This window comes from Ursus arctos, unplaced genomic scaffold (genome assembly GCF_023065955.2).
Source record: "Ursus arctos isolate Adak ecotype North America unplaced genomic scaffold, UrsArc2.0 scaffold_12, whole genome shotgun sequence".
In the NCBI taxonomy this organism is placed as follows: Eukaryota; Metazoa; Chordata; class Mammalia; order Carnivora; family Ursidae; genus Ursus; species Ursus arctos.
This window is the reverse complement of record NW_026622786.1, coordinates 70,058,118-70,083,631: the sequence shown is the minus strand read 5'-3', so window position 1 is coordinate 70,083,631 and position 25,514 is coordinate 70,058,118. Positions and strand designations below refer to the sequence as shown.

The window sequence follows — 25,514 nt, the reverse complement described above, 5'->3', positions numbered from 1 at the left end:
AGCATGAGCAACGAGGAGAGGCAGAGGGAGAGGGAGAAGCAGACTCCCCACTGAGCAGGGAGTTCGATGCAGGGCTAGATCCCAGGCCCCTGGGATCATGACCTGAGCTGAAGGCAGATGCCCAACTTACTAAGCCACCCAGGAGCCCCACTATATCTTTTTTATCCATTCATCTATTGATGGACACAGGGTGCTTCCATATCACTGTAAATAATGCTGCAATAAACATATAAATGCACGTATCTTTTCAAATTACTGTTTTTCTTTTCTTTGGGCAAATACCCAGTAGTGCTGGTTATTTTGTATTCTGTGTTTTCTATGGCTTCAGGGAATGATGTGAGTCAGAGGGATAGAAGGAACATAGGGAACACAGCTAAGGTACTGTAGAATCTGTTAACATATTTTTCTTTCCTGAGATTCTGTTAAATATTCTTGTTTCATTCCACATAATTAAGGGGTATATTCTATTCCTACAGAGGAATAGTTTCCAGCTTTATACTACTTCACCTATTCATTTTTAGGCTTGATCTTTTGTTTCTGTTAAAGAGTCAGCCTCATTGTCCATTTTCTCTGCTTCATCATTTACTGGCAAGTAGTTGTTCCCACTATTTCTCAGTCAGAAGAAGATAGAAATACAGATATGTGCTCAGTTTGCTTCTTTCCAGCTTTGGAGCTATTAGTGAGAACTTGCAGGATTTCATTAATACCTCAGTATGGCTTCTGGGGAGTGGTGATAGGGTGGAGTTGGGAGCCTGCCTCCCTCCCTCCCTCCCTTCCTCCTCCCCTCCCCCCTTCCTTCTTTGAAGGTTTTATTTATTTGAAAGAGAGAGCACAAGCAGGGGGCGGTTCAAAGGGAGAAGCAGGCTCCCTGCTGAGCAGGAAGCCCAATCTAGGACCCTGGGATCTTGACCTGAGCTGAAGGCAGATGCCTAAACCGATTGAACCACCCAGCTGCCCCTTATTCTTTTCTGTTTCTCATCAGAATCTTGTTTCTTTCCATGACCACCAGTTTTTAAGCTTTATTAAATTATCCTACTTTGCCATTGTTGAAATTTCTGCCAGTTTTATTTATTAAAAAGATTTTATTTATTTATTTGTCAGAGAGAGAGAGAGCACAAGCAGGGGGAGCTGCTGGCAGAGGGAGAAGCAGGCTCCCTCCAGAGCAGGAGCTCAATGAGGAACTCGATCCCAGGACCCCGGGATCATGACCTGAGCCGAAGGCAGACACTTAACCGACTGAGCCACCCAGGCATCCCTTTCTGCCAGTTTTATATCAATTTATTTTTTCACATTTAATTAGGAACTAGTAGTAGGAAGTTTGCGATGCAATCTGAAACAACCAAATTAATCTGGAAGTGATATTATGCATGTATTTTTCAAGCGCTGTTTATTTGATTAGGAATAATAATATGGGCTCCTGGGTGGCTCAGTCGTTAAGCATCTGCCTTCAGCTCAGGGCCTGATCCTAGGGTCCTGGGATCGAGCCCCACCTTAGGCTCCCTTCTCCTCTGGGAGCCTGCTTCTTCCTCTCCCACTCCCCCTGCTTGTGTTCCCTCTTGCTGGCTGTCTCTCTCTCTGTCAAATAAATAAATAAAATCTTAAAAAAAAAAAAGAAATAATAATAATGTCTACTATTTTCTGACCACTTATTATGAAACAGGTGTTAGGCTGTTTTACATACATTTATTCCCCATGGCAGCTATTATTATCAAACCCATTTTTATTGCTGAGACAACAAAGGCTCTAATACAGAACTCTAATCCACTGGGGTAATGGGCTAGCTGAAGCTAGAATTTAATTTCATTTTCATTAAAATATATACTTTGAAATATGGCTCCTACCTCTGTTGTGCTAGATAGCAAAACAATAAGTAAGACACTCTTCTTTCCCAATTTACTCCTTTCACATTCGTTTCATCCAGGCTCCAAGCATGGTTTTTTTGTTTTGTTTTTTAAGTAGCAAAAATGGGTTTAATCAAGAATAACAGAGAATTGCAATCTGGGACAAGTAAGCTATGGCAAAACCACAGACAAGTCCAACCTAGGCTCCAAACAGTTTTTAAATATTCCTATGTACTGGTATCAGACAGTAAAGCTCTGAGTATGGTGGCTTCTGATGAAAAAGTCCATGCTGGGCGAGTGCTCAGTAAATGCTGATTAAAGAAGATGTGACTGGGTTGCTTATTTGTAGCCACTAGGATGTCTACTAACAAAAAATAGAAAATCACAAGTGTTGATGAGGATGTAGAGAAACTGGAGACTTGGTGCACTGCTGGTGCAATTGTAAAACGGCACAGTCACTATTGAAAGCAGTATAGAGGTTTCACCAAAAATTAAAAATAGAACTGTCATATAATCCAGCAATCCCACTTCTGGGTATATATCCAGAAGAATTCAAAGCAGGATCTCGAAGGGATATGTGCACACCCACATTCACTGCAGCATTATTCACAATAGTTAAGAGGTGGAAGCAACCCAAATGTCTGCTGACAGATGAATAAATTTAAAAAAATGTGACATGTGCACACAATGGGATATTATGTAGCCTTAAAAAGGAAGGAAATTCTGACACATGCTACAACATGGATGAAACCTGAGGATATTACACTAAGTGAAATAAGCCAGTCAACAAAAGACAAATACTGCATAATTCCACTTATCTGAGGTATCTAAAGTAGCCAAATTCGTAGAAACAGAAAGTCAAATGGTGATCCCCTGGAGCTGGGGACAGGAAAAAGAGAAGAGCTATTATTTAACAGATGCAGAACTTCAGATTTGCAAGATGAAAAAGTTCTGGAGATCTGTTTCACAATAATGTGGATATGTTTAACACTAGGAAACTGCACACTTAAAAGTGGTTAAGATGGTAAATTTTAAGTTGTGTGCTTACCACCATTGAAAGAAAGAAAAGGAAGTTCTATAACACTGTTAAAAAGACAATCCTGTTCCCTCTTCTCCCCACAGAGGTTTTGCCCTACTGCAATGCAGGATTTGACTCTGCCTTGGCATGTAGAAAAGACACGGAAAAGCTAAACTTGTGCGGTGAAGAAAAGCCTTCATCCCCTCTCATGGGAAAACAGTCACATACTTTTGTCAATTTCACACAGTATAATCTAGTTTTCATTCCCCCTTTCCCATCTACTGGGTGGTTTTATTTTGTTTTAAGACAAGGAGAATTGCCAGAAAGAAAAACCCTAGGGCTTACTTCTGCAGGATGGATCCCTTAATGACCAGCTCTTCATCCAAGTCCGCTTCATTAGCCATGAAGAGCAGCCTCTTTCCTGTGCTGTCCACTCCAATGAAGTCACGCTGCTCCACTGAATCATACAAAAGAAGGAAAATCAAACACAGCCACTTGCCCCTGCCTGTATGACTAAGTCAGGGGGACAGAGCACCTGCTCACAATTCTCTTGGAACTAAATACAGGATTGTCATATAGCAAATACCACAATGTTTAAAACATGGGTAGTCAAAATGCTTTCGGGTTGTTCTAAAGGATATTATTAGGTTAACTGGTGAAGTCTGAATAAGATCTACAAATTAAAGTATTGTAGCAGTGTAATTTCCTGTTTTAACAGACTGTCCTTTTTTGGGTGGCAGTGAGAGGTGGGGGGCAGGATACACACTGATGTATTTAAAGGCAAAGGGAATCATATCTGCAACTTATTCTCAAATAGCTGAGAAAAATAATAATAGTATATGTAATATATTGTATATACATATTATATATTGAAATTATAGCATAAGGAGAGAGAATGATAGAACAAATGTTAAATTTCAGGGAATCTGGATATATAAGTTCTCTACTAGTCCTGTAATCATTCTATAAATGTGAAATGATCTCAAAAACTAAGAGTTAAGGAAGTGGTTTATATGTTATTTAGTTTGACTGTGGTAATCATTTCACAATCATGTCTACATATATCAAATCATTGTACACTTTAAATATATATAATTTTTATTTGTCAAAAATAAATAAATAAAAATTAACACTAAAAAGCCAAATAAGTGGATGATCCATAAACTCATTACACGGCACAGAAGGAAAGTATAAAAAGGAATCCTTTCTCTGAAAATAATACCATAGGTCTACTCACTGTGGAAATGGGAATAACATTATTTAAGGACATGCACATTAACCAGCAGTAACTATATGTCTATTATGCATTAGATTTTATGCTGTGTATGAGCATTGAAAGAAAATAAGGTGTGGTGCATATTTACTAATGTGGAGAGTTCTCTGGTAGATGGTGATGTTACAGGCTGTCATATTATTGCTGTTTTCTGTGTTATATTTCTTTCTGCCAACCAGATTATAAATTCTTCAAAGGCAGGCTTATGATTCCTTTATATCTCCTGTAACATCTAGTACAGTGTCAGCCACTTTAATAAAAGCTGCTACTAACATCTGCACAGTATCTATCTATAGCTTGCAAAAGGATTTTCACATAGAGGCAGCACAGCACCATGATAAAGAACAGAGCCTCTGAGGCTTAACCACATGGGAATAAATCCCACTTACTAGCTGTATGTCTTTGAGGAAGATACTTTTCCATTCCTCAGTTTCATCAGCAAAATGGGTATCATAATAGTGCCCACCTCACAGGCTTATTATGAGGACTAAATCAGTTAATATTTGTAAAGCTCTTGTAACCGTATAAGAGCTTAACTCAAACATTAAATAAAATGTTTATGTTTAAAAAAATTAAACAAAATACATGCTCTCATTTGATCCTCACAACAATCAAATAAAGCAAGGATTTAATACCTCTTTGAAAAAGAGAAAAAAAAGTTGAGCTTCAGAAAAAGAATATTTCTTTTTTCTTCCTTTCTTTTTTTAAGCAGGCTCCACGCCCAGTGTGGAGCCCAATGCAGGGCTTGAACTCATGACCCTGAGATCAAGACCTGAGCTGAGATCAAGAGCCCCACACTTAACCAACTGAGCCACCCAGGAGCCCCTAGAAAAATAGTATTTCTGAAGATGAATTTGTCTGCCTCCTACTGACAGACAACAGCTACTACACAGCTGAACATGCTTCATTGTTGGCTGCCTATATATCTAGGCTCAAATGTATTTCTCAAGTGTATAATGTGTTTAGCCCAGGTGCTTGAAAGCATTCTTTCCTTCAGATGGTTTCTGGTCATCTATTCATATGCAGTGTCTGAATCTAAATAGGGAAAAATTATCATAAAAAGTTATATGTTGGGGCTCATGGCTGGCTCAGTCAGAAGAGTAGGTGACTCTTGATCTCATGGTCATGAATTTGAGCCCCACACTAGGTGTAGAGATTACTTAAATAAATAAACTTAAAAAAAACTTATATATATATATTTTTAATAACCGAAATTAGTGAACTCCAAAGAAGGAAGGGTAAATAATGCCAATCTGAAGGTAAGTTTTACAGGAAATTTCAGTTGAAGCATATTTTGCAGAGAATTTCAAATGCCACACAGTAGATATGACATATATCAATTCATCCATTACAAGGAAACTTGAGAATATAATAGTCTGCAACAGGCTGATTATGAGCCAGTATTTTAAAAAGAAACACAGAGATGTTATTTTTGGATATAATTTGGAGTGCTTACTCTATCCAAGTCCTTCAGCCCACAAAACCTTGAATTACTGAATGTCCTGGGAGCAGTGATTTCCAAGTCCATGTTTCAGCTATGTGCTCTTTACTCACATTCCTCACTCTCAGGGTCCCCTCCTTGTATTTGCTTCCTTGTAGCTACCATAGTAACTGGGATCTCAGAATATGCTACAAATTATAAGAACTTGGGAAAGATTTCTTTCTGTTCTAACAAAGTAAATTTTACTTTGGGAGCAGAGCAGGTAACATCAGAATGTCTATCCTAAGAAGACGACACAAATGAGATTAAGAAAATAGTTAAAACTATGAATTTCCATTAAAAAAAATTCTGTCAACTACTCATATTTTTTTTTCTCATTGATTTTTACTAGTCTGACCGACTCTTCTGTCTCCTCTGTAGTCATTTACTTATCCATTCATTCACTCATTCATTCAGCTAATAAATATACTTGTGCACCTCCCCTATGACAGGCATTATGTTTATAGTAGGGAATTCCAACTCATTTTATAAGGTTAGCGCAATCCTGATGCCAAGACCAGACAAAAATATTATAAGAAAGGAAAATTACAGGCATATTCACTTATTATATAAGTACAAGGATCCTAAATAAAATATTAGCAAATCAAAACCAAAAATGTATATAGTTGGGGCGCCTGGGTGGCTCAGTCGTTAAGCGTCTGCCTTCGACTCAGGGCGTGATCCCAGGTTCTTGGGATCGAGCCCCATGTCGGGCTCCTCCGCTGGGAGCCTGCTTCTTCCTCTCCCACTCTCCCTGCTTGTGATCCCTCTCTCACTGGCTATCTCTTTCTGTCAAATAAATAAATAAAATCTTTAAAAAAAAATGTATATAGTAGCCCTTTTGTCTCGTTGCAGCTGAGAGAGCAACATGGGTCCCCAGCAGCTCTACTGGAGCCATCTGAGGAAATCTGGTCAGGGTTCTTTTCTTGCCATGGCTGCTCAAACCAGCATGGTCTGATCCTGAAATTCGGCCTCAATACGTGCTGTCAGCGTTTCTGTCAGTACGCAAAGGATATAGGCTTCATTAAGTTGGATTAAGTGAACTCCCTTGGATGGGTCATCCAAGATACCTCCCTTAACTGTAGATATCCAAGATACCTCCCTTAATGCCAACTCATTGTACATAAAATAAAAATACTTCAAATTATGGGAAAAAATGTATGTAGTAGATTTAAGAGTTACAAATTTGTTGTTCTTCTTCCCTTCAAGAGGTAAGGTCTAGAATGTAAAATGGTATAGCTACTATATAAGATAATATGGCGGTTCCTCAAAAAATTAAAAATAGAATTACCATATGATTCAGCAATTCTACTTCTGGGTATACCACCCCAAAGAATTGGAGGCAGGGTTTCACAGAGACATGTGCACATCCATGTTCATAACAGCACTATTCACAATAGCTAAAATGTGAAAGCACCCCAAGTTTCCACTGATGGAGTAATGGATAAGCAAAATGTAATATATACATACAAGAAAATATTATTCAGCCTTAAAAATGAAGGGATTCTGCAATATGATAAACGTGGATGAACCTTGAGGACATTATACAATGTGAAAAAAGCCAGTGACAAAAAGACAAATACAGTATGATTCCATTTATATATGGTACTTAAAGTAGTCAAAATCATAGAGACAGAAAGTATAATGGTGGTTTCTGGGGGCTGGGAGGGGGGAAATGGGGAGTTATTATTTAATGAATATAGAGTTCCAGTTTCACAAGATGAAAAGAGTTATGGAGAAGGATGGTGGTGATGGTTGCATAACATTATAAATGTATTTAACACCGCTGAACTGTATACTTAAAAAAAGATGGTAAATTTTACTTGTATTTGATCACCATAAAAAAATTGAAGGAAAAAAAAGTGCTTATCGGAGGAAAAAAAAAAGAGGTAAGGTCTAGTTCCCCATCCTTTATATCCAGGCTGGCCTAGCAACTAGCTTTTAAGAATGCAATGAAAGTGATACAGTCTGAGTTCCAAGCTTAGCTTCAAGAGACCTTGTTTGTAGCTTCTTCTCTTACTCTTTTAGACCCTGCTGCTGTCATGTGAACAAGCTTGGGCCTCCAGTATGGTAACAGACTAGACGGAAAGAGAAACACAACTATCACAGCTGAGGCCCTAGACATATTAGTGAGCCCAACTGTAGTAGGCAGTCTCTAAGAATGCTAATTGCCTCTTGGTATTCACACCCTTCTGTATCCCCTACCACCGAGTATTGGGCTGGCCTAGCAACTTGCTTCTAACCAACAGAATGTGGCAAAAGTGATGAGATACTACTTTTGTGATTCAGTCACATAACTTTGTAATTTGTCTTGCTAGAAGATTCTTTCCCTTGCTGGCTTTGGTGAAGCAAGTTGTTCTGTTGAAGAGGCCCAAGTGATAAAGAAATGAGGGGAGCCTCTGGCCAACAGCCAGTTAGAAACTGAGGCTCTCAGTCCAGTGGTCCTTAGGGAACTGAATTTCTTCCAATGAACAAGTGAGCTTAGAAGCAAATCCTCTCTTGGCTGAGCCTTCAGATGAGACCTCAACCCTAGATGACACCTTGAATTCAGCCTTGTAAAAGACTCTGAATCAGAGGGCCCAACTAAGTAATGCCTGGACTCCTGACCCACAGTATTGTTTTAAGATGTTAAGTTTATGGTAATTTGTTATGCAACAATAGATACTATATACACTTGCAGCAACAGATAACATACAGCCTGCTTCAGATTGTCTCTTTCTCCCTCTTCTGCTCCCCCACCCCGTTCTCTCAAAAAAACAAACAAAAAAAAAACCTCCCCCCATTATCTAGGTGAAACTTAGCCTTCAAATATAACAAAATACAGATATTGAGAAGTTCAAAATTTCATGTTAAGAATGGAAAATCTTTCTATAACACAAATCTGATCATGACTTTCTCTTGTTTAAAATTCCTCAACAACTCCCCACTGTTTTGAGGATAAAGTTCAAACCCTTTAGTCTGATCCCTGTATCCTCTCCAGTCCCATTTCCTGCTTCCGTGTCCTCCATACTCACACTCTACCTCAACAGCAGGTTACCTGTACACATCGTACCTTTTCAAAGACAGAAAAGTCAGCTTATACGAACTTTCACTGGCCAAGGTGTGAAAATTGAAGCATCAAACAGTTTTAAATGGATGGGTACACAGATAATACTTACAGCTAATTTAAAATTGTGAAAAGCTATGCATTTATAATGATACTTAAGAGATAAAAGCTAATATGAAATGTACTAAAAAATTCTAATACCAAAAAGAGTAACTCTAATAGGGTATTTGATTTTTTTAAATTGTTTTAAGTAGAGGAGTATGAAAAAGAAACAAGAAATTCATATTTATAAAATATACACCTGTTTATAAGGCAGAAAAGGCTGAAGAAAAGGAATTGTGAATAAGCAAACCAGACCTTGCAAAAGTAGAAACTACATCAAGAACAAAAGGCTTGATCAACATGAGGATCATAGATAGTGATAAGGTAGAAAGAGGACCCAACAATTAATCCACACTGGTGATCACTGGAAAACAAAAAGCAATTTAGAAAGTTTTAATGCTACAATCCAAAATTATAAATTAACCAAATGCCCTACAGAAAAAAGCTAAAAATATAAACTAGATCACGCAAAGCCTAGGAATGAAAGCTCTAGGTGGCTCTATTAAAATCAGTGAGATACTAGTAAACCGTACATAGCTTCTAATAATTGTAACAGACTACATCAATAAATAATAATGACAGAACAATGGGTTACATAATGCCGGCTAAGCAAAACCTAAAAAACACATCATTCCAGGGAAACACTCCAGGGGGAAAAATACATCATTCCAGGAAATACTAAAATCTATATAAAAAGTGTGATCTTACAAAGCTTTCTGGTCATTAGCTCAGTTATTAAAAGCAGCACAGTCATAGGATTGGTGCCTCAGGTTTGAAGTACTCTGGGAAGAGCAATCAGGAACTATGCCTTAACCAAAAATCAACAACAGATCAATAACCAAAGCTCTATAATTTTGGTTGGACTAGAGTGTTACTCCTCTTCTTTTTCATCTGACAAAATTACTATCACTCTCTGAAGATTAAAACAAATAATAACCTACTACTAGAATCCTAGGGAAATACCAAGATAAGTATTTTGTAATCCTAAGAAAAAAGGCATGGTTAACAACTATCTTGTTTATTGGCTCTTTAGGGTGATTGATGCATTCAAAAGAATCAACCACTCTACCCTTGTAATAGTAATTTTAATGGCTTAAAGGTTATCTAAAATTTGATCTTATATTTCAAGTGGTTCTGAGCGCTCCCCTTTGCATACGAAAGCCTCCTGGACTTTACAGAATCTAATCAATAGCGCTAAGCGTCTTCCAGTCAGGGACTGTGTCTTGTTTGACTTTAAGTCATCAACGCTTAGCACCGTGCCTGCAGTGCAGTCACCTTCTCAGTAAATATTTAGCATAAATGATAATAATAATAATAATAAAAACCCAACATACAAATAAATCAAACTCCTTACCTGGTTTTTTCCCCCCCTTTTGACCTGGAACTTGTTCTAAACCATCTTGGCCTTTTCTCATTAACATGGCAAGTGATGCATCATGAGCTCTGAACAGGTCCACGACTTCATGTAAGGCAACATCTGTTATCAGATCACAGCTCAGGACTAGTACATCTGTCTGTCAAATGGAGAAGGGGGAAGTCAATATCACAAAAGACAAGGAATCACACAGGTTATCACAAGATAAATTACAATGGCTTGGCAGCACACAAACTGGACATTTGTTTTCAAACCTTTTTTATAGTAGCAGAATAAGTAAAATAAATAGGGCTGTTCTAACTAAACTGTGCTGGGGGAGGTCTGAAGTATCTACTTCCCCTTGTGTGTGCCCTATTGCTACCTAATCTGAGGCACCACTGGCATCCTGGGCTCTAAGGAACAGAGTCTGAAAACTACCACATTGTCTATTTCTATGACTGTGGAATTGATGGCCTTAAATTTATACGTCCCTTTACAATTTGAAAAGTATTTTCACATGATCTGATGATTCCATATGGTTAGGAAATCCTATAAAGCAGTTGCTTTGCTACAGTACTAGAAAATAAAAGGATGAATATAATATAATGCCCATCTCTCAGGAGACCAATCTAATTAGTAAACAATTACTATACAACCTCAATTATGTACAAAAGCACTCATTTAATTCTTATAACAACACCACGGAGTGGGATTGTTACAATTAATATTATTAGTTCCCATTTTTATGGATAAGAAATATGAGACCTAACTGCCATAGTGTCTGGCACATAATAGGCATTTAGTAACTATTTGATGAATGAATGAATGAATAAATCAAGGAAGTAAAAAAAGATTTCTCATGTGGTGGGTATTCTGATTGCATTTCTAGTTATTACAATAATAAGTAATAATAGTAATTAACGTTTACTGAATGTGTACTATTTGCCAGGAATCGTGATAACACTTCCATACATTTCCAATCTTTAGAACCCTATGCCGTAAGCACTATTATTATTTGTACTTTACAGACAAAGAAACAAGTTTACAGTAATTAGGTAACTATCTAAGATCTAACATCCTGTAATGATTATTCATATAAATAAATAATCTTTACTAGTGAATAGTGTTTAAAGAAATACAGCTTTGCTAGTTTGAAGACCCATGTAAGGGAGTTTCTAGTCTATAGTATTACGTACCCAAAACACCTAAATTTAGACCTTAGATACTTCTTTTTTTTTTTTTTAAAGATTTTATTTATTTATGTGACAGAGAGACAGCCAGTGAGAGAGGGGAACACAGCAGGGGAGTGGGAGAGGAAGAAGCAGGCTCCCAGCGGAGGAGCCCGATGTGGGACTCGATCCCCAAACGCCGGGATCACGCCCTGAGCCGAAGGCAGACGCTTAACTGCTGTGCCACCCAGGCGCCCCCTAGACCTTAGATACTTCTAAATTTTGGTCTTTTTAGTACCCAATACTAGGGGTACTAGCCATCAGCTGGAGTATCATATTTTAAGAGTAACCTTGACAAACTAAAAACGTATCAACAAGAAGATGATTAAGATGGTGAAAGAGCTAGAAACATGACAGCTTAAAGAAGAGAAGTTGTTTAGTAGGGAAAAGATTGTGTGGAGGAGACAGTGGGCAGGACAAGGACTATGGGGTAGCTTTAAGGGAGAGATAATAGCACTCTTTAAATATGTGGCAGTCTTAAAGAAGAATGAAATTTTACCTTAATGGCCAAGGACCAAACTAAAAACAAGTAGGTAAAATACAAAGAAAAGTATTTTTGGTTTCCGTATTAACTTATATCTGTCAATCAGAGCTAGTCAAAAAGAATAATTTTGTAAGGCAATGAGTTTCCCATCATAAGAAGTGCTCAGGCAGAAACTGGATTATCACTTGCAACAATTTACCTGACATTTCCTGAGCACTAACTCTATGCTCAGCCAAGCCCTATTCTGAAACGTGGAGGGAATTTATACTAGAAAGGTAAAATGGGAGTGCCTAAGAAAGGCTACTTCATATTTTTTAAACAGATGTCTACCTATACATTCTGCTATTACAGAATTTCATCATAAATGCAGAAAACAGATTTGCTAAAACAACATATTTTTGAAAAACAAATTCCTTACATTACAATTTAAATTGACTACACAAATGTTTCTCAACAGCACACCTGCAGTTTCCCAGAGATGCCTCAGGTAAAGCCTGGTTCCTATTGCCCTTTCTGAGTCAGCCAGAGCAACTCCCCTTTATTAATTTTATTTTCTGGGTTTCTTTTTTTTTTTTTTTAAGATTTTATTTATTTATTTAACACAGATAGAGACAGCCAGTGAGAGAGGGAACACAAGCAGGGGGAGTGGGAGAGGAAGAAGCAGGCTCATAGCGGAAGAGCCTGATGTGGGGCTCGATCCCATAACGCCGGGATCACGCCCTGAGTTGAAGGCAGACGCTTAACCGCTGTGCCACCCAGGCGCCCCTATTTTCTGGGTTTCTGTATAAGCTTTGGTTTGGAAAACAGGTTTTGCTACTTTAAAAAGTCTGAAAAACATTTAACTAAATTATTCTAGGTTTAAGAATAAAATGAGTATCTACATGGAAATTTTATAGGTGGTTCCTACTTTTCTAAGATTTTAATTTAAAATCAAGATTCTTGTGGCACCTGGGTGGCTCAGTCAGCTAAGGGTCTGACTTCAGCTCAGGTCATGATCTCAGGGTCCTATGATAGAGCCCCTCGTCAGGCTCTGCACTCAGCAGGGAGTCTGCTTCTCTCTGTCCTTCCCCCCCCTGCTCATTCATTCCCTCTTTCTTTCTCTCTCTTAAATAAATAAAATCTTTTAAAAATAAATTAAAATCAAGGTTCCTGCTTTGGGTGGGAAAAATGGATGATTTCAACTCACATTCTACCATCGTAAAAAGTCGTATTTGTTAAGAAACTGAGGCTCAACCATAAGAAAGTGTTGGCTTCCTGCTTGAAATTTCTTATTATGAATATTGAATCTGTACCAGAACCATCATTTCTTTTTCTACATGTAACTCATTACTTACAGCCTAAACAATTCGTTTTGAAAGGCTCTTCAAGTTAAGAAGTTCAAATGTGAGGGGTGCCTGGGTGGCTCAGTTGGTTAAACATCTGCCTTCAGCTCAGGTCATAATCCCAGGGTTCTGGGATCAAGTCCAGCATTAGGCTCCCTGCTCAGTGGGGAGCCTGCTTCTCCCTCTCCCTCTGCCTGCGGCTCTCCCTGCTTGTGCTCGCTCTCCCTATCAAAGAAATAAATAAAATATTAAAAAAAAGGGGCGCCTGGGTGGCACAGTCGTTAAGCGTCTGCCTTCGGCTCAGGGCGTGATCCCAGCGTTCTGGGATCGAGCCCCACATCAGGCTCCTCCGCTGGGAGCCTGCTTCTTCCTCTCCCACTCCCCCTGCTTGTGTTCCCTCTCTCGCTGGCTGTCTTTGTCAGATAAATAAATAAAAAATCTTTAAAAAAAAAAAAAAAGAAGTTCAAATTTAGATTTTTTACCCTTACTTTTCTGCTTAAGGGTATCTTAGTTCCTTCTGGATTTTAACTGAGCTAAAAAAAAAAAATTCCTAAGCTCACCATCTAGGAACCACCAAACATTAGCAAATCAGCCTCTGTACACAAAAGCTAAGGAAGAGATGGCATACAAAATCCTTCTTACAACAATGCTTTAGAAAGGCTGGAAACACAGGCTATTATTAAAGACGTCACTACAGCAGTACAGAAGTTGCCCCATTTCATTATAATAAAAATGACAGTCTGCTGAGAAAAAAAAAAAAAACTCCTTTCTCTAATAAGCTGGCTGATTTTTGCTAGCTGACTGTTCTACAATAAATTTAATTATCAAGTGTATCCCGAAGTGAAGAAAACGACCCCAATGCAGATGCCCCTGAAGTGACAACAATGTTGTCTTGGAAAATAAATGCTGTTATCATTCAGTATCTGCAAAAAATAAATCTGTCAGTATAGTGAATGCCAAACAAGTCCTGCGTAATTGTGAACAGTCGCAGCCTCATTTTTCTCTTTGCTTTTAGTTGACTTTTTCTAAGCTGAATGCAAAATCCCCAAGGAGCACAAGAAACAGACCCCTCCCCCCAGTGTCTGGCTGCCATCTGTTCTCAGTGTGAAAAGAAAGGCGTCAGTCGGAAAGGGTAGGGGCCTGGGATACAGACAGGGGTGCTATTCCACAGGCCCTCTCCTGCCTCCGTTCCCAGAAAACGCACCACCTAAGATTCATGAGGCCAAACACATTCCCACCCTCTGCAACTCCACCACTTCCAAAGGAAAGTCTTTGCTGTTTGATCAATGTACTTTGTTTCCAAAGCTGGAAATCCTGGAATAAGAAACAAAAGTCTAACATCTTACATCTTCATACTACTACCTGTTTCTCTTGACATTTTTATAAACGCTGTAACAGAAAATAAGTGACAATTGTTTTTGATTTTTATTCTAACAGTGTAAAGCCCATTCTAGAAACGCAAATATTCTACTACTAACTGGAGCCCAGAGAGAAAAAGTAGAAAAATTGTTAAGAGCCAGAGGTATTTCTGATCACGTGCGACCACAGCCATGAATAAACGCAGACTGTTCGGACTGTGAAGCAACTGTATATCTGAAATGCAGTTAACTTGAAAGTTCCCTGGACACACCAGTCCTCAGCTGCCTTGTGTTTCAGGGCACTAGTTCTTTCCTAACACCAACAGTAATGCCTCTTCTTTTGCAGAGACCAACTGGAATCTCCACAGACCTCCCTACTCACTATTTTAATATCCTCAGCATCCCTTATCCCAAGCCTGTTCCTTTAGAGGAGCCAGGGCAATGTCAAGGGCAAAAAGCACGGCTCTAAAGGACAGCAAATGTGTGCAGTTTTGACAAACTGGAAACATACAAGGTCTTTAAGGGAAGGTGAAGACAGCACGTTAGTGTTTGGGAAGAAGTCAAGATACCCAGGAATTCAGAATTCGAATTGCTGCCAGTTAGTTTTGGCTAAAGCAAACAAATTAAGCTCAGAAAACCCAATTACAAAGCTATGGCAAAGCCCAGAAATCCCTCATTACAAGAACAATTTCAATCAAGCCAAAACCACTGAGTAAAACTAGAAGAAAAAAACAAATGTTAAATCAGAAAACTGGATGTTATGTGTGTGTGCTGGTAGTAGTATGGTGGGAGGTGGTAAGAGCTACTGGGAACAGCCTCTCTTCTTTTCCTGGCAGCTGCTCCATGACAGATTGTTATAAACACAATCTGGCAAACAATTTCCTATGGCATGGAGAAAGAAAAACACTTACTCCCCTGGAAAAAAAGCGGTCAGGGCAAGGTAACCATGCTTTCACCCACACTTCCACAAACAATGGCTACGATCCAAATCACCACCCTGCACTCCACCCCTGCCCATATGGAACTAATGAATTCAGCTACTTGGTGCGACTATGAATGGTCACAATTTACATTTCCTATGTGGTCCAATCCCAATCCAACTCTTAAGAGTAGTCTGATGCTGTAATAAACACCAATGTCTAACTGCAATGGAGACCTCACCATGCTTGATTTCCATTTAAAATGTTTGGCAAAGACTCCCAGTCTGCAGTTCCCGAAGTGCATGGCAAAGGGCCAACTGCCATTTTGTTTTTAATGAGATTGGGGCATTAGGTGCAGGAAGGAATGACCAACTCAGTCTGTAAGTCAGAAATGTGAGAATCCTTAGGCTTAGAGCTAAACATCCTCCCGTGTTCCTTAGTTTAATCCGTGTCACCACCACCAGGATCTGAAGTCAGAAATCTGGTCATAGTCTAGGGCTGAAGTCCTCCTTTTCTTCTCCAGTCTCCCACCCCAACATCTTACTGGTCACCAACTCCTCCTCTTTTTTATTTTTTTCTTAAAGATTTATTTATTTATTTTAAATGAGAGAGAGAGAGCACACATGAGGGGGGGGGCAGAGAGAGAATCTTTCAAGCAGACACCCCGCTAAGCGGGGAGCCCAAAGACTCGGGGCTTGATCCCGAGACCCATGAGATCATGACCTCAGCCAAAACCAAGAGTCAGATGCCCAACCAACTGAGCCACTCAGGTGCCCCCAAGTCCTCCTGTTTTATTTCCATTGCACTACCTTAGTTCAGGCCTCAAAATATTTTTCTAGTCTCTTAGCTGGTCTCACTCACTCCAGTTTTCCCCTATTCTAATCCATACTCCAATTTCTATTACTTATTTTACTTCCCTGCTTAAAGGCAGCCTAAAATAGTGTTCCCCAAACATAAGAAACAACTGAACATTAATTCACTTATTCCCACTTACATTTAAAATTTATTTTAAAATACATGAATTATGATTAGTGATATAATATGCTCTTCAGATAACATAAACAAATTGATATTTTTATTTTATTTATTTATTTTTTTTTTAAAAAGATTTTATTTATTTGAGAGAGAGAGAGAGAGAGTACATGAGCGGGGAGAAGGGGCAGAGGGAGAGGGACAAACAGACTCCCCGCTGAGCAGGGAGCCCGATGTGGGCCTCAACGCCAGGACCCCGAAATTATGACCCTGGCTGAAGGCAGACGTTTAACCGACTGAGCCACCCAGGTGCCCCTCCCAAATTGATCATTAAAATTAATTTTTAAAGATTTTATTTATTTGAGATAGACAGCATGCACAAGTGGGGAGGAGGGAGGGAGGGAGGGGGGAAGGAGAAGGAAAAGGAGAGGGAAAGGGAGAGGGAGGGAGAAGCAGACTCCCTGCTGAGCAGGGAGCCCAAGTGGGACTTGATCCCAGGACCCTGAGATCATGACCTGAGTTGAAGGCAGGCGCCCAACTGACTGAGCCACCCAGGCACCCCTCAAAATTAATATTTTTAAAAGAAGAGGCAAAATTAAAAGAACTAGAGATTCTAATATCTTCCTTGAGTACTCCATCCTGCACACCCCTTGGCTTTGAGATCACCCCATTTAAGATATTACTGCTTTGTAAGACTGAGTTTAAATTCCTTAGGATGACATGAAAGGTCTTTAAAATATGACTCTACCTACCTAATTCAGCCTTCTCTGCTCCAATTCCCCTTCCACATGGCTAATATTAACTTGCTGGAGTAAACTGTCAAAAATGCATTCCCCATTCTCTCTTCCCACCCCATCACACAGTCATCCATCAAGTTTCAGGTCCTGTCGCAGTTATTATAAAGGGCAGAGCCAATATATTATCTCCTCTAGAGATGAAGTCTTTTCTGATCCACTGTAGACCTTAAATCACTAACATGGATTACACGGGTTTTTTCCCTTCTAGACTTTGAACTTCATAAGGAGCTCTTTCATCTTTGTATCCCCAGAGTTCAACCTAGTGATGGCAAACAAGCATCAGTAAATGTTAGCACGCTTCCTGTTACCTCCTTCTCCTTGTTTAAATTGACTCAAACATCCAATTTTAGATGTTTAGAAACAGCATACTTTCTGACAGAGCTGAGAGCCCCCTTTATTGAAAATATGATTGTTCAGAGTTAGGAGATGGGCCAAAAAGGTAACTCTGCAGCTTCCTGAAGCACCGAGGTAGGGAATAAATGTGCTGCCTCCAACACGGAAAAAGGCAGAAATGTCTGAAAGAAAAGAAACCAGTTGCAGCTGTCCTGGAGGGGATATGCTGGATTTATAATTTTAAAATGGGGACTCAACATTTATAGTTTTAATATTTATAGTTCATTCACCTTCCTACAGAAGTTCTCTTCAGGTTAAGAACAAATAGAGGAATTTTACTCATGTTTCCTGTGTAAAGCTAAGAAGTGACTGAGAATCTGTTAATTTCTAACACTGTTAACTGAATTAAATGCTAATCACATCTCTTCCAGGATTTTTTTTTTGGAAGCAAAATATTTATTTATGTGACTCATTTTGTAACATTTAAGACAAATAGTTTTTTAATAAAAATACATAAGTTGCTTGTCTTTCCTCCAGGATTTAAATATCTGCAGTTTAATTTTAAAATCCAAATGCACGAACAGTAATAGAGAAATAACAAAGGTTTTGTTTGTTCTCTCAAATTAAACCTTCACTTTGAAAGAATTTACTACTCTGAATCTGTTTTAGATAATTTCATTCTTTTCCTTCAGTTAGATACAAATACTCCACAGGATAAAAATATTATTGCCCCATTTCAAGTCCATGAAACATGTTCTTAACGATTACATTACATATTTTCTTCCTGTAACTTGCATTTTAATTGCATCCTGAAGCATGAAATAGGTAGAAATATCGTCCAGTTTACATGGAAGCCAGAAAGCCTGGGAGAGGGACAGCAGAGGGTAGTTAGGGACTGTGACATAGGGCAGTTTATTATGAAAAAAAAAAAAAAAAAAAAAGACAAGTAACAAGTTAAAAAAAAAAAAAGAAACTAAAATCATTCTCAAAAAGCAACTCTGAAGGTAAGGTATGCCTTTTCTTATTAACTTTACCTGTGACTTTGAAAGGGCCCCTCCCTTTTTGGGCCTCAGTGTCATCTATAAGATGAGAGGGCTGTACTACCTCTGAAGTCCCTTATGGCATAAAATTATATGATTACAAGGGCCAAGCTATTCTTAATTCTTTATCAGGAGCAACGCTCTGGGTTCAGTAGCATTAATAACTGTGGTGACCTTAAAGTTCTGAGTTTCTTATCCACTTCGGGCATCATCATGAAAGATTAAATCATGTTAAATATAATTTTGATGCTCAGCACATTTAATTAAACTTGAATTCTTTCAAAAATAATAATCCATGTGTGGCATGTATGACAACTCTCATGAGAGGTCAGTTAGGCACAAAAATCCAGAACCAGCTTAGTATCCTGGTTAAAGAGAGTGTTACTATCCAAGCTCATTCATTAAAGGATGTGTCTCTGAATACCTCCTCAGCAAAAGCCTGATTAATCACAAACTTTTAGGGTTCCAATTCATAAAGATTCCAGTTTGGAACCAAAGGTTACATTCTACCTGCTACCATCAGCTCAACTGGTTCTCTAAGACTATACTATCTTTAAGTTGATGACAAAATACTGGACATCGTTTAATGTTTACAAGCTCTTACACACACTTTACTTCATTTAAATCTCACATAATTCTGTAATATCAATGCAGTTAAACTCATTTTATAGACAAGAAAACAGAAGCTCAGAAATATTATGTGATCTGCCCCTTTGCTATCACACTGCCTTTTTTTTTTTTTTTTTAAGATTTTATTTATTTATTTGACACAGAGACAGCTAGTGAGAGAGGGAACACTAGCAGGGCGAGTGAGAGAGGAAGCAGGCTCCTAGCGGAGAAGGAAGGCCGATGCAGGGCTCGATCCCAGGACGCTGGGATCATAACCTGAGCTGAAGGCAGACGCTTGACGACTGAGCCACCCAGGCGCTCCAATCACACTGCCTTCTGAAACACACACACAATACACCCTAATACATTAGTTTCAGGTGTACAACATAGTGATTCAACAAATTTATACATTATGCTATGCTCACCAAAAGTGTTGCTACCATCTGTCACCATACAATGTTATTACAATATCACTGACTATATTCCCTATGCTGTAAATATAGGCCCTCTTTTTTTTTTTTTTTTTAAAGATTTTATTTATTTATGTGACAGAGAGACAGCCAGCGAGAGAGGGAACACAGCAGGGGGAGTGGGAGAGGAAGAAGCAGGCTCATAGTGGAGGAGCCTGATGTGGGACTCGATCCCGGCATTCCGGGATCACGCCCTGAGCCGAAGGCAGACGCTTTAACGACTGCGCTACCCAGGCGCCCCAATATAGGCCCTCTTTAAATATATTCGTGTCACATTTAAATTTGGTTAGCCATCTTACTATTTCTAACCAAATCATATGCAAAGAGAGAGGAATGAGGAACCCTTTTACACTGTTGGTGGGAATGCAAGCTGGTACAGCCACTGTGGAAAACAGTACGGAGGTTCCTCAAAAAGTTGAAAACAGAGTTACCCTAGACCCAGTGATTGCACTGCTAGGTATTTACCCGAAAGATATAAATGTAGTGACCTGAAGGGGCACCTGCAGACCAATGTTTATAGCAGCAATGTCCACAATAGCTAAACTATGGAAAGAGCCCAGATGTCCATCGACGGATGAATGGATAAAGAAGATGCAGTATATATATACAATGGAATGCCACTCAGCCATCAAAAAATGAAGTCTTGTCATTTGCAACAACATGGGTGGAACTAGAGGGTGTTATGCTAAGCAAAATAAGTCAATCAGAGAAATACAACTGTCATATGATCTCACTCATATGTGGAATTTAAGAAACAAATTTAAGGATCATAGGGCAAGGGAGGGAAAAATAAAACAACACAAAATCAGAGAGGGAGAGAAACCATAAGAGACTCTTAATCATAGGAAACAAACTGAGGGTTGCCGGAGGGAATGAGGATGGGGGAATGGGGTAACTGGGTGATGGACATTAAGGAGGGCACATGATGTGATGAGCACTGGGTATTATAGAAGACTGATGAATCACTGACCTCTACCTCCGAAACTAATAACACATTAAATGTTAATTAACTGAATTTAAATAAAAAATAAATTAAAAATTAAAACCAAATCATAGTTGATGAAAAACTAGGTTGTAGTTCAAAATAAGTTATATGTGATACTTGAAAATTATAAAGTACCATACAACTATAAAGACTGTGCTTTTATTGAAATTAATAAATCTCTTCTAACAATAGTCCCTAGATCATAGAATGTAATAATGCCACTGTGACTTGCACTCTTCAAATCACATTTCTTTCTTTTTTTTTTTAAGATTTTATTTATTTATTTGACAGAGAGAGAGACAGCCAGCGAGAGAGGGAACACAAGCAGGGGGAGTGGGAGAGGAAGAAGCAGGCTCCCAGTGGAGGAGCCTGATGTGGGGCTCGATCCCAGGACTCTAGGATCACGCCCTGAGCCGAAGGCAGACGCTTAACCGCTGTGCCACCCAAGCGCCCCTCAAATCACATTTCTGTACATCACAATTTGAAAGAGAAAATGATGTATCATAGAGATCAGGAAAGTCACAAGGATGCTCAAGGGTCTGAAAATCAAGGGAACTGGGGACCCTTAGACAGGAGAAGAGAACTTGGGTAACTGATAGTGGAAAGGCTGCCACAGGAAGAGGAATATATAATGTGTTCTGATTGCTCAAGGACAGAATATGATTTAAAAGTAAAAATTTAAGAACACTGATGAGTTCGACATCACAAAAAACTTTCTAATATCTAAAACTTCATGGGAATCCCATGGAGATTCTCAAACATAGTCTAATATAATCTTCATGGGAAATACTTAAGAATAGATTCTTGTAGAGAGTAAAAGATGAGATAGAGGTCTTCATAAATATTTTCTAATTCTAAGGTTCTAGGAGTCCATCAATGTTGAATTTTTAAAAAAGATTTTATTTATTTATTTGAGAGAGCATGCGCACAAAGCAGCGGGAGGGGCAGAGGGACAAGTAGACTCTCCCCTGAGCAGGGAGCCGGACACTGGCCAATTCCAGGATCTCAAAATCATGAGCCCAAGGAAGACGCTTAACTGATTGAGCCAGCTGGGTGCCCCTCAATCTTGATTTTAACAGCACCATAGAAACTGTTTAGGGCAGTTTCTCTATCCTTCACACTGTCTTCCAGTCAAAGGGCCTGGAAGGTGAAGCAGGTGAACTTCCTGTTCCTCATTGTCATTTCCAGGCCATTTCTCTTGCTCCATGATTCTACTCATTTGAAGTGCATGACAATAGACAAAATGACCTACTCCTCCTTGTTGCAGTCAGGTAGGGAACTCCCTGTAACCCCTTCTCCTTCTTAGCGATTATAAAAGTTTTGAGTAAAGACAGTAGATCGAAGATGCATAATTATATTTCCCCTTCTTAAAACATCACTGAAATAAGAGTAAAAGGATTTTTAAAATGGTCATAAACCACAAAAATAAGAGGAACGGGAAAGGAGACAACATTGAAAAGATGACTGTTAGTCACAGGAAGACTGAGAACCAACTCAACTTACACCAGATTCTCCAAAAGTCTGAGGAACTGATATGGTAAAAACTGGGGAGGGAGGAGTTAAAATAAAGAAGGCTGGCTGAAAGATCTCTTTTCCATTCAGTGCAACCCAACTATTACACAGGTCCCACCCTGGCAGAGGGCTGAAGAGAGTAAAATAGAGGATATCTAGACTGGGGAAGCACAGTCACAGTTGGGATAAGAAGAGGGGATGCATCTTAATGAAAAGAGGGGACTTAAAAAGAGGATTCTGAGACATCCTCCTCAGTCCTGACCCCAGCTCATTTCCTAGAATGCTGGCAGCTAGGTCTTTACCTTGCAGGCAGAAGAATAGTTTTCTCTAGGGAATCTGAATAATCCAAAAGAGAAAACCCTAAAGATACAGACATAAGAGATTCACCAAAAAAGAGCCCAATCACATCACTGTATTACCCTACAGTGAAGCTCACAGTTGACATGCCTCATCCATATACAAAACTTGAGAAAAAAGATAAAGATACTGAAAAAATGAAAGAAAAGATAAGAAAATTAAAGCAGCAGTCTAAGAAATCCATTATCAGGATAATCAGTTTCCAAGACAAAAAAAAAAAAAAAAAAAAAAAAAGAATAGAACAAAGCAGATAAGAAGGAATGAATCATCAACAAAATGATTTTTTTAAATTCTCCTAAACTGAAGGACAAGAATATTCAAATTGAAAGGGTTCACTGAGTACAGGGCTCACAGGGATAAAACAGATTCACAAGGACGTCATCATGAAATTTCAGAACACTTGGTACAAAAACAAGATGCTACAAATTTCAACAGAAGAAGTTGGCCACATTAAAAAGATTAGCAATTACAAAAACTTAGGACTTCTCAACCACACTGGAAGCTCAAGACAATGGGTAATGGCTTCAAAATTCTTAGGAAATTTCTTAGGGAATGTTTTCTCACACTTTGTGAGATGATTTCATATCTTCTTATTCTTCCTTAAAACTTCAACCCTCCTCTCCCTCTTAGCTGGTGGCTTCACTTCTTATTTCAGTAAGAAAACAGAAATAGTCAAAAGCAACAAACATCTTATTGACACAAAATTAACGAACCTACATGCATTACATGTTACATCATCTGCCTGCAATAATGGATTAACTGTCCCTATTCCAATAGAAGGCAAATCTGTTCACTTGCACATTGGATCACACTCCCCCCAATCTACTCAGTGAACTCCATGCGGCCAGGGACTCTGTTTTCCTCACTGTCCATCCTAAGCACCCAGCACAGTGACTAGTACACAGTAGGCAGCAAAAATACAGTTGTTGAATTGAATAACTCAATGCTTTCTTTTCTCTGTCATCAATTTCTTCCTTTCCTAGATCATTTCCATCGGCATACACATATACTAAAGTATACCCCATTTTGAAAAAAAAAAAGATTATCTTATTTTTATAAGTTGGGTAAGGGGACATTTATTTGTATCACATATATTCTTTTGTAGGTATGGAATATTTCATACTGTCCTATTTTTCTTTTCTCTTCATATCAAAATTCCTCAAAACAGTTGTCTTACCATCTCCCATTTTCTTTTCTTTTTCTTTTCATTTTTTAAGTAATCTCTACACCCAATGTGGAGTTTGAACTCACAACTCCAAAATCAAGAGTCCATGCTCCACCAGGTAAGCCAGCCAGGCCCCCCAAAATCTCCCATTTTCTGTCTAATTAGGCTTTCATCCCTGCTACTCCAGCAAGGGTTTAAGTCATGAATGAACCCATCTTGCCAAATCCAATGATAAATTCTTAGTTCTCATCTTACTCAACTTTTCATAGTAGTATCTGGCACAGGTGATCACTCACTCTGTCCTTGATTCACTTTCCTCACACAGCTTCCATGATACTTTTTTTTTTTTTAAGATTTTTAAAAATTTATTTACTTGTTGGACAGAGAGAGACACAGCCAGCGAGAGAGGGGACAGAAGGAGGGGGAGTGGGAGAGGAAGAAGCAGGCTCCCAGCCATGATACTTTAATTTACTGATCTTTCTTTCTACTTGAGTGGCTATACCTTCCTAATCACCCTTGTTTCCTCCTCCTCTGCTTCTTGGCCTCTAAATACCAGGCTCAGTCTTAGACCCTCTTCTCTTTTGCTGCCCACACTCCACAGATGATTTCACTTTGTTGATGCTCTCCAGACTTGTATCTCCAGCCTTGACCTCTCCTTTGGGATTCCGGATTGTAAAACCAGCTGTCTACTTGATATCTCAACCTGGAAATCTAATACCCAGTGTTACAAATTTAACATCCAAAAATTATCTTGATTCCCAAATTGCTCTTCCTCCAGTTTCCCACACTGCAATAAATGCTATCACTATCACTCCAGTTGTTCAAAACCAAAAACCAAAAACAAAACAAAACAAAAAAACCAACCTAGAAGCTACTGTTTGATTTCTCTCTTTTCCTCATTCTATATATCCAATCCACAAAAAGTCCTGTCAATTCTACCTTCAAAATACGTCTTGAATGCAACTACTTCTACCACTATTGCTCTAGTCTTAGCATTATCTTTCATCTGGACTATTGCAACTGTCTCCTTACTGATCTGATTCATTCCTGTTATATGATAGTTTTATTTTCCATACAGCAGCTGGAGAGATCTTTTAAAAGCATAAAGCAGATGATGTCGCTCAAAACCCACAAAAGGTTTCCCAACATAGAACAAAGTGTAAACTCTAAATCCTTACTATGATCTATAAGATCCTTTATGATCTGGTCCTCACATAACTCTCAGGCCTTCCATACGACCATTCTACTACTTAACTACTATGCTCTCGTCATATTGGTCTTCTTACTGCTCCTAAAACGGGTTAAATTCATTCCTAACTCAGGGCCTTTGCACTTGCTATTCTCTCTGCAAGGAAAGATCTTCCCAAGGCTCACTACCCTTATCATTAGGGTTTCTTCTCAAATGTTATTTCCTATCTGAAAGAGCTCTCCTTCCTCCACCACTCTTTCTCTCCTTATCCTGCTTTATTTTTCTTCTTAGCACCTGTTATCACCTGAAATTGTTTTCTTGTTTATTACATATCTCTTCTTATGGAGTAGCTCTAGGAGGGCAGGGATCTGGTTTATCTGGTTTACCCCTGTATTTCTAGCATATAGCAGGTAAATAAATGAAAACTATGACTATTTTATAGATGAATTAAATATAAGCTTGGAAGGGACTTGTAACCTCTTCAAGGGCATATGCTAGTGAGTGATGGAACAAGAATTAGAATCCAGGTCTACCATATTCCTGAAAGCTTGCATTCTTTTCATTATGCCGCTCCACCTCTTTGATAAGATAAGATAAAACAATCCTCCCTCTGGGATAACCTGCTTAGGGTAGAGGGCCAAACATGTCAGTAAACTTA

The 25,514-nt window shown here is 38.8% G+C and overlaps 1 protein-coding gene and 1 pseudogene across 2 annotated transcripts in view; one reads left to right on the top strand and one right to left on the bottom strand.

The window, feature by feature from the left end:
- The window catches only part of EIF2B3 (eukaryotic translation initiation factor 2B subunit gamma), a 116,579-nt gene that overhangs the window by 65,991 nt on the left and 25,074 nt on the right, over positions 1 to 25,514 (bottom strand). For both annotated transcript variants that reach the window (XM_026498234.4, XM_026498235.4), the window contains exons 4-5: positions 10,115 to 10,274; positions 3,205 to 3,316 (exon numbers count right to left, since the gene is read on the bottom strand). In XM_026498234.4, the coding sequence (XP_026354019.1) occupies positions 3,205 to 3,316; positions 10,115 to 10,274 (272 nt within the window). The remainder of the gene's footprint in view (positions 1 to 3,204; positions 3,317 to 10,114; positions 10,275 to 25,514) is intronic.
- Positions 6,481 to 6,782, top strand: LOC113254755 (40S ribosomal protein S29-like; annotated as a pseudogene).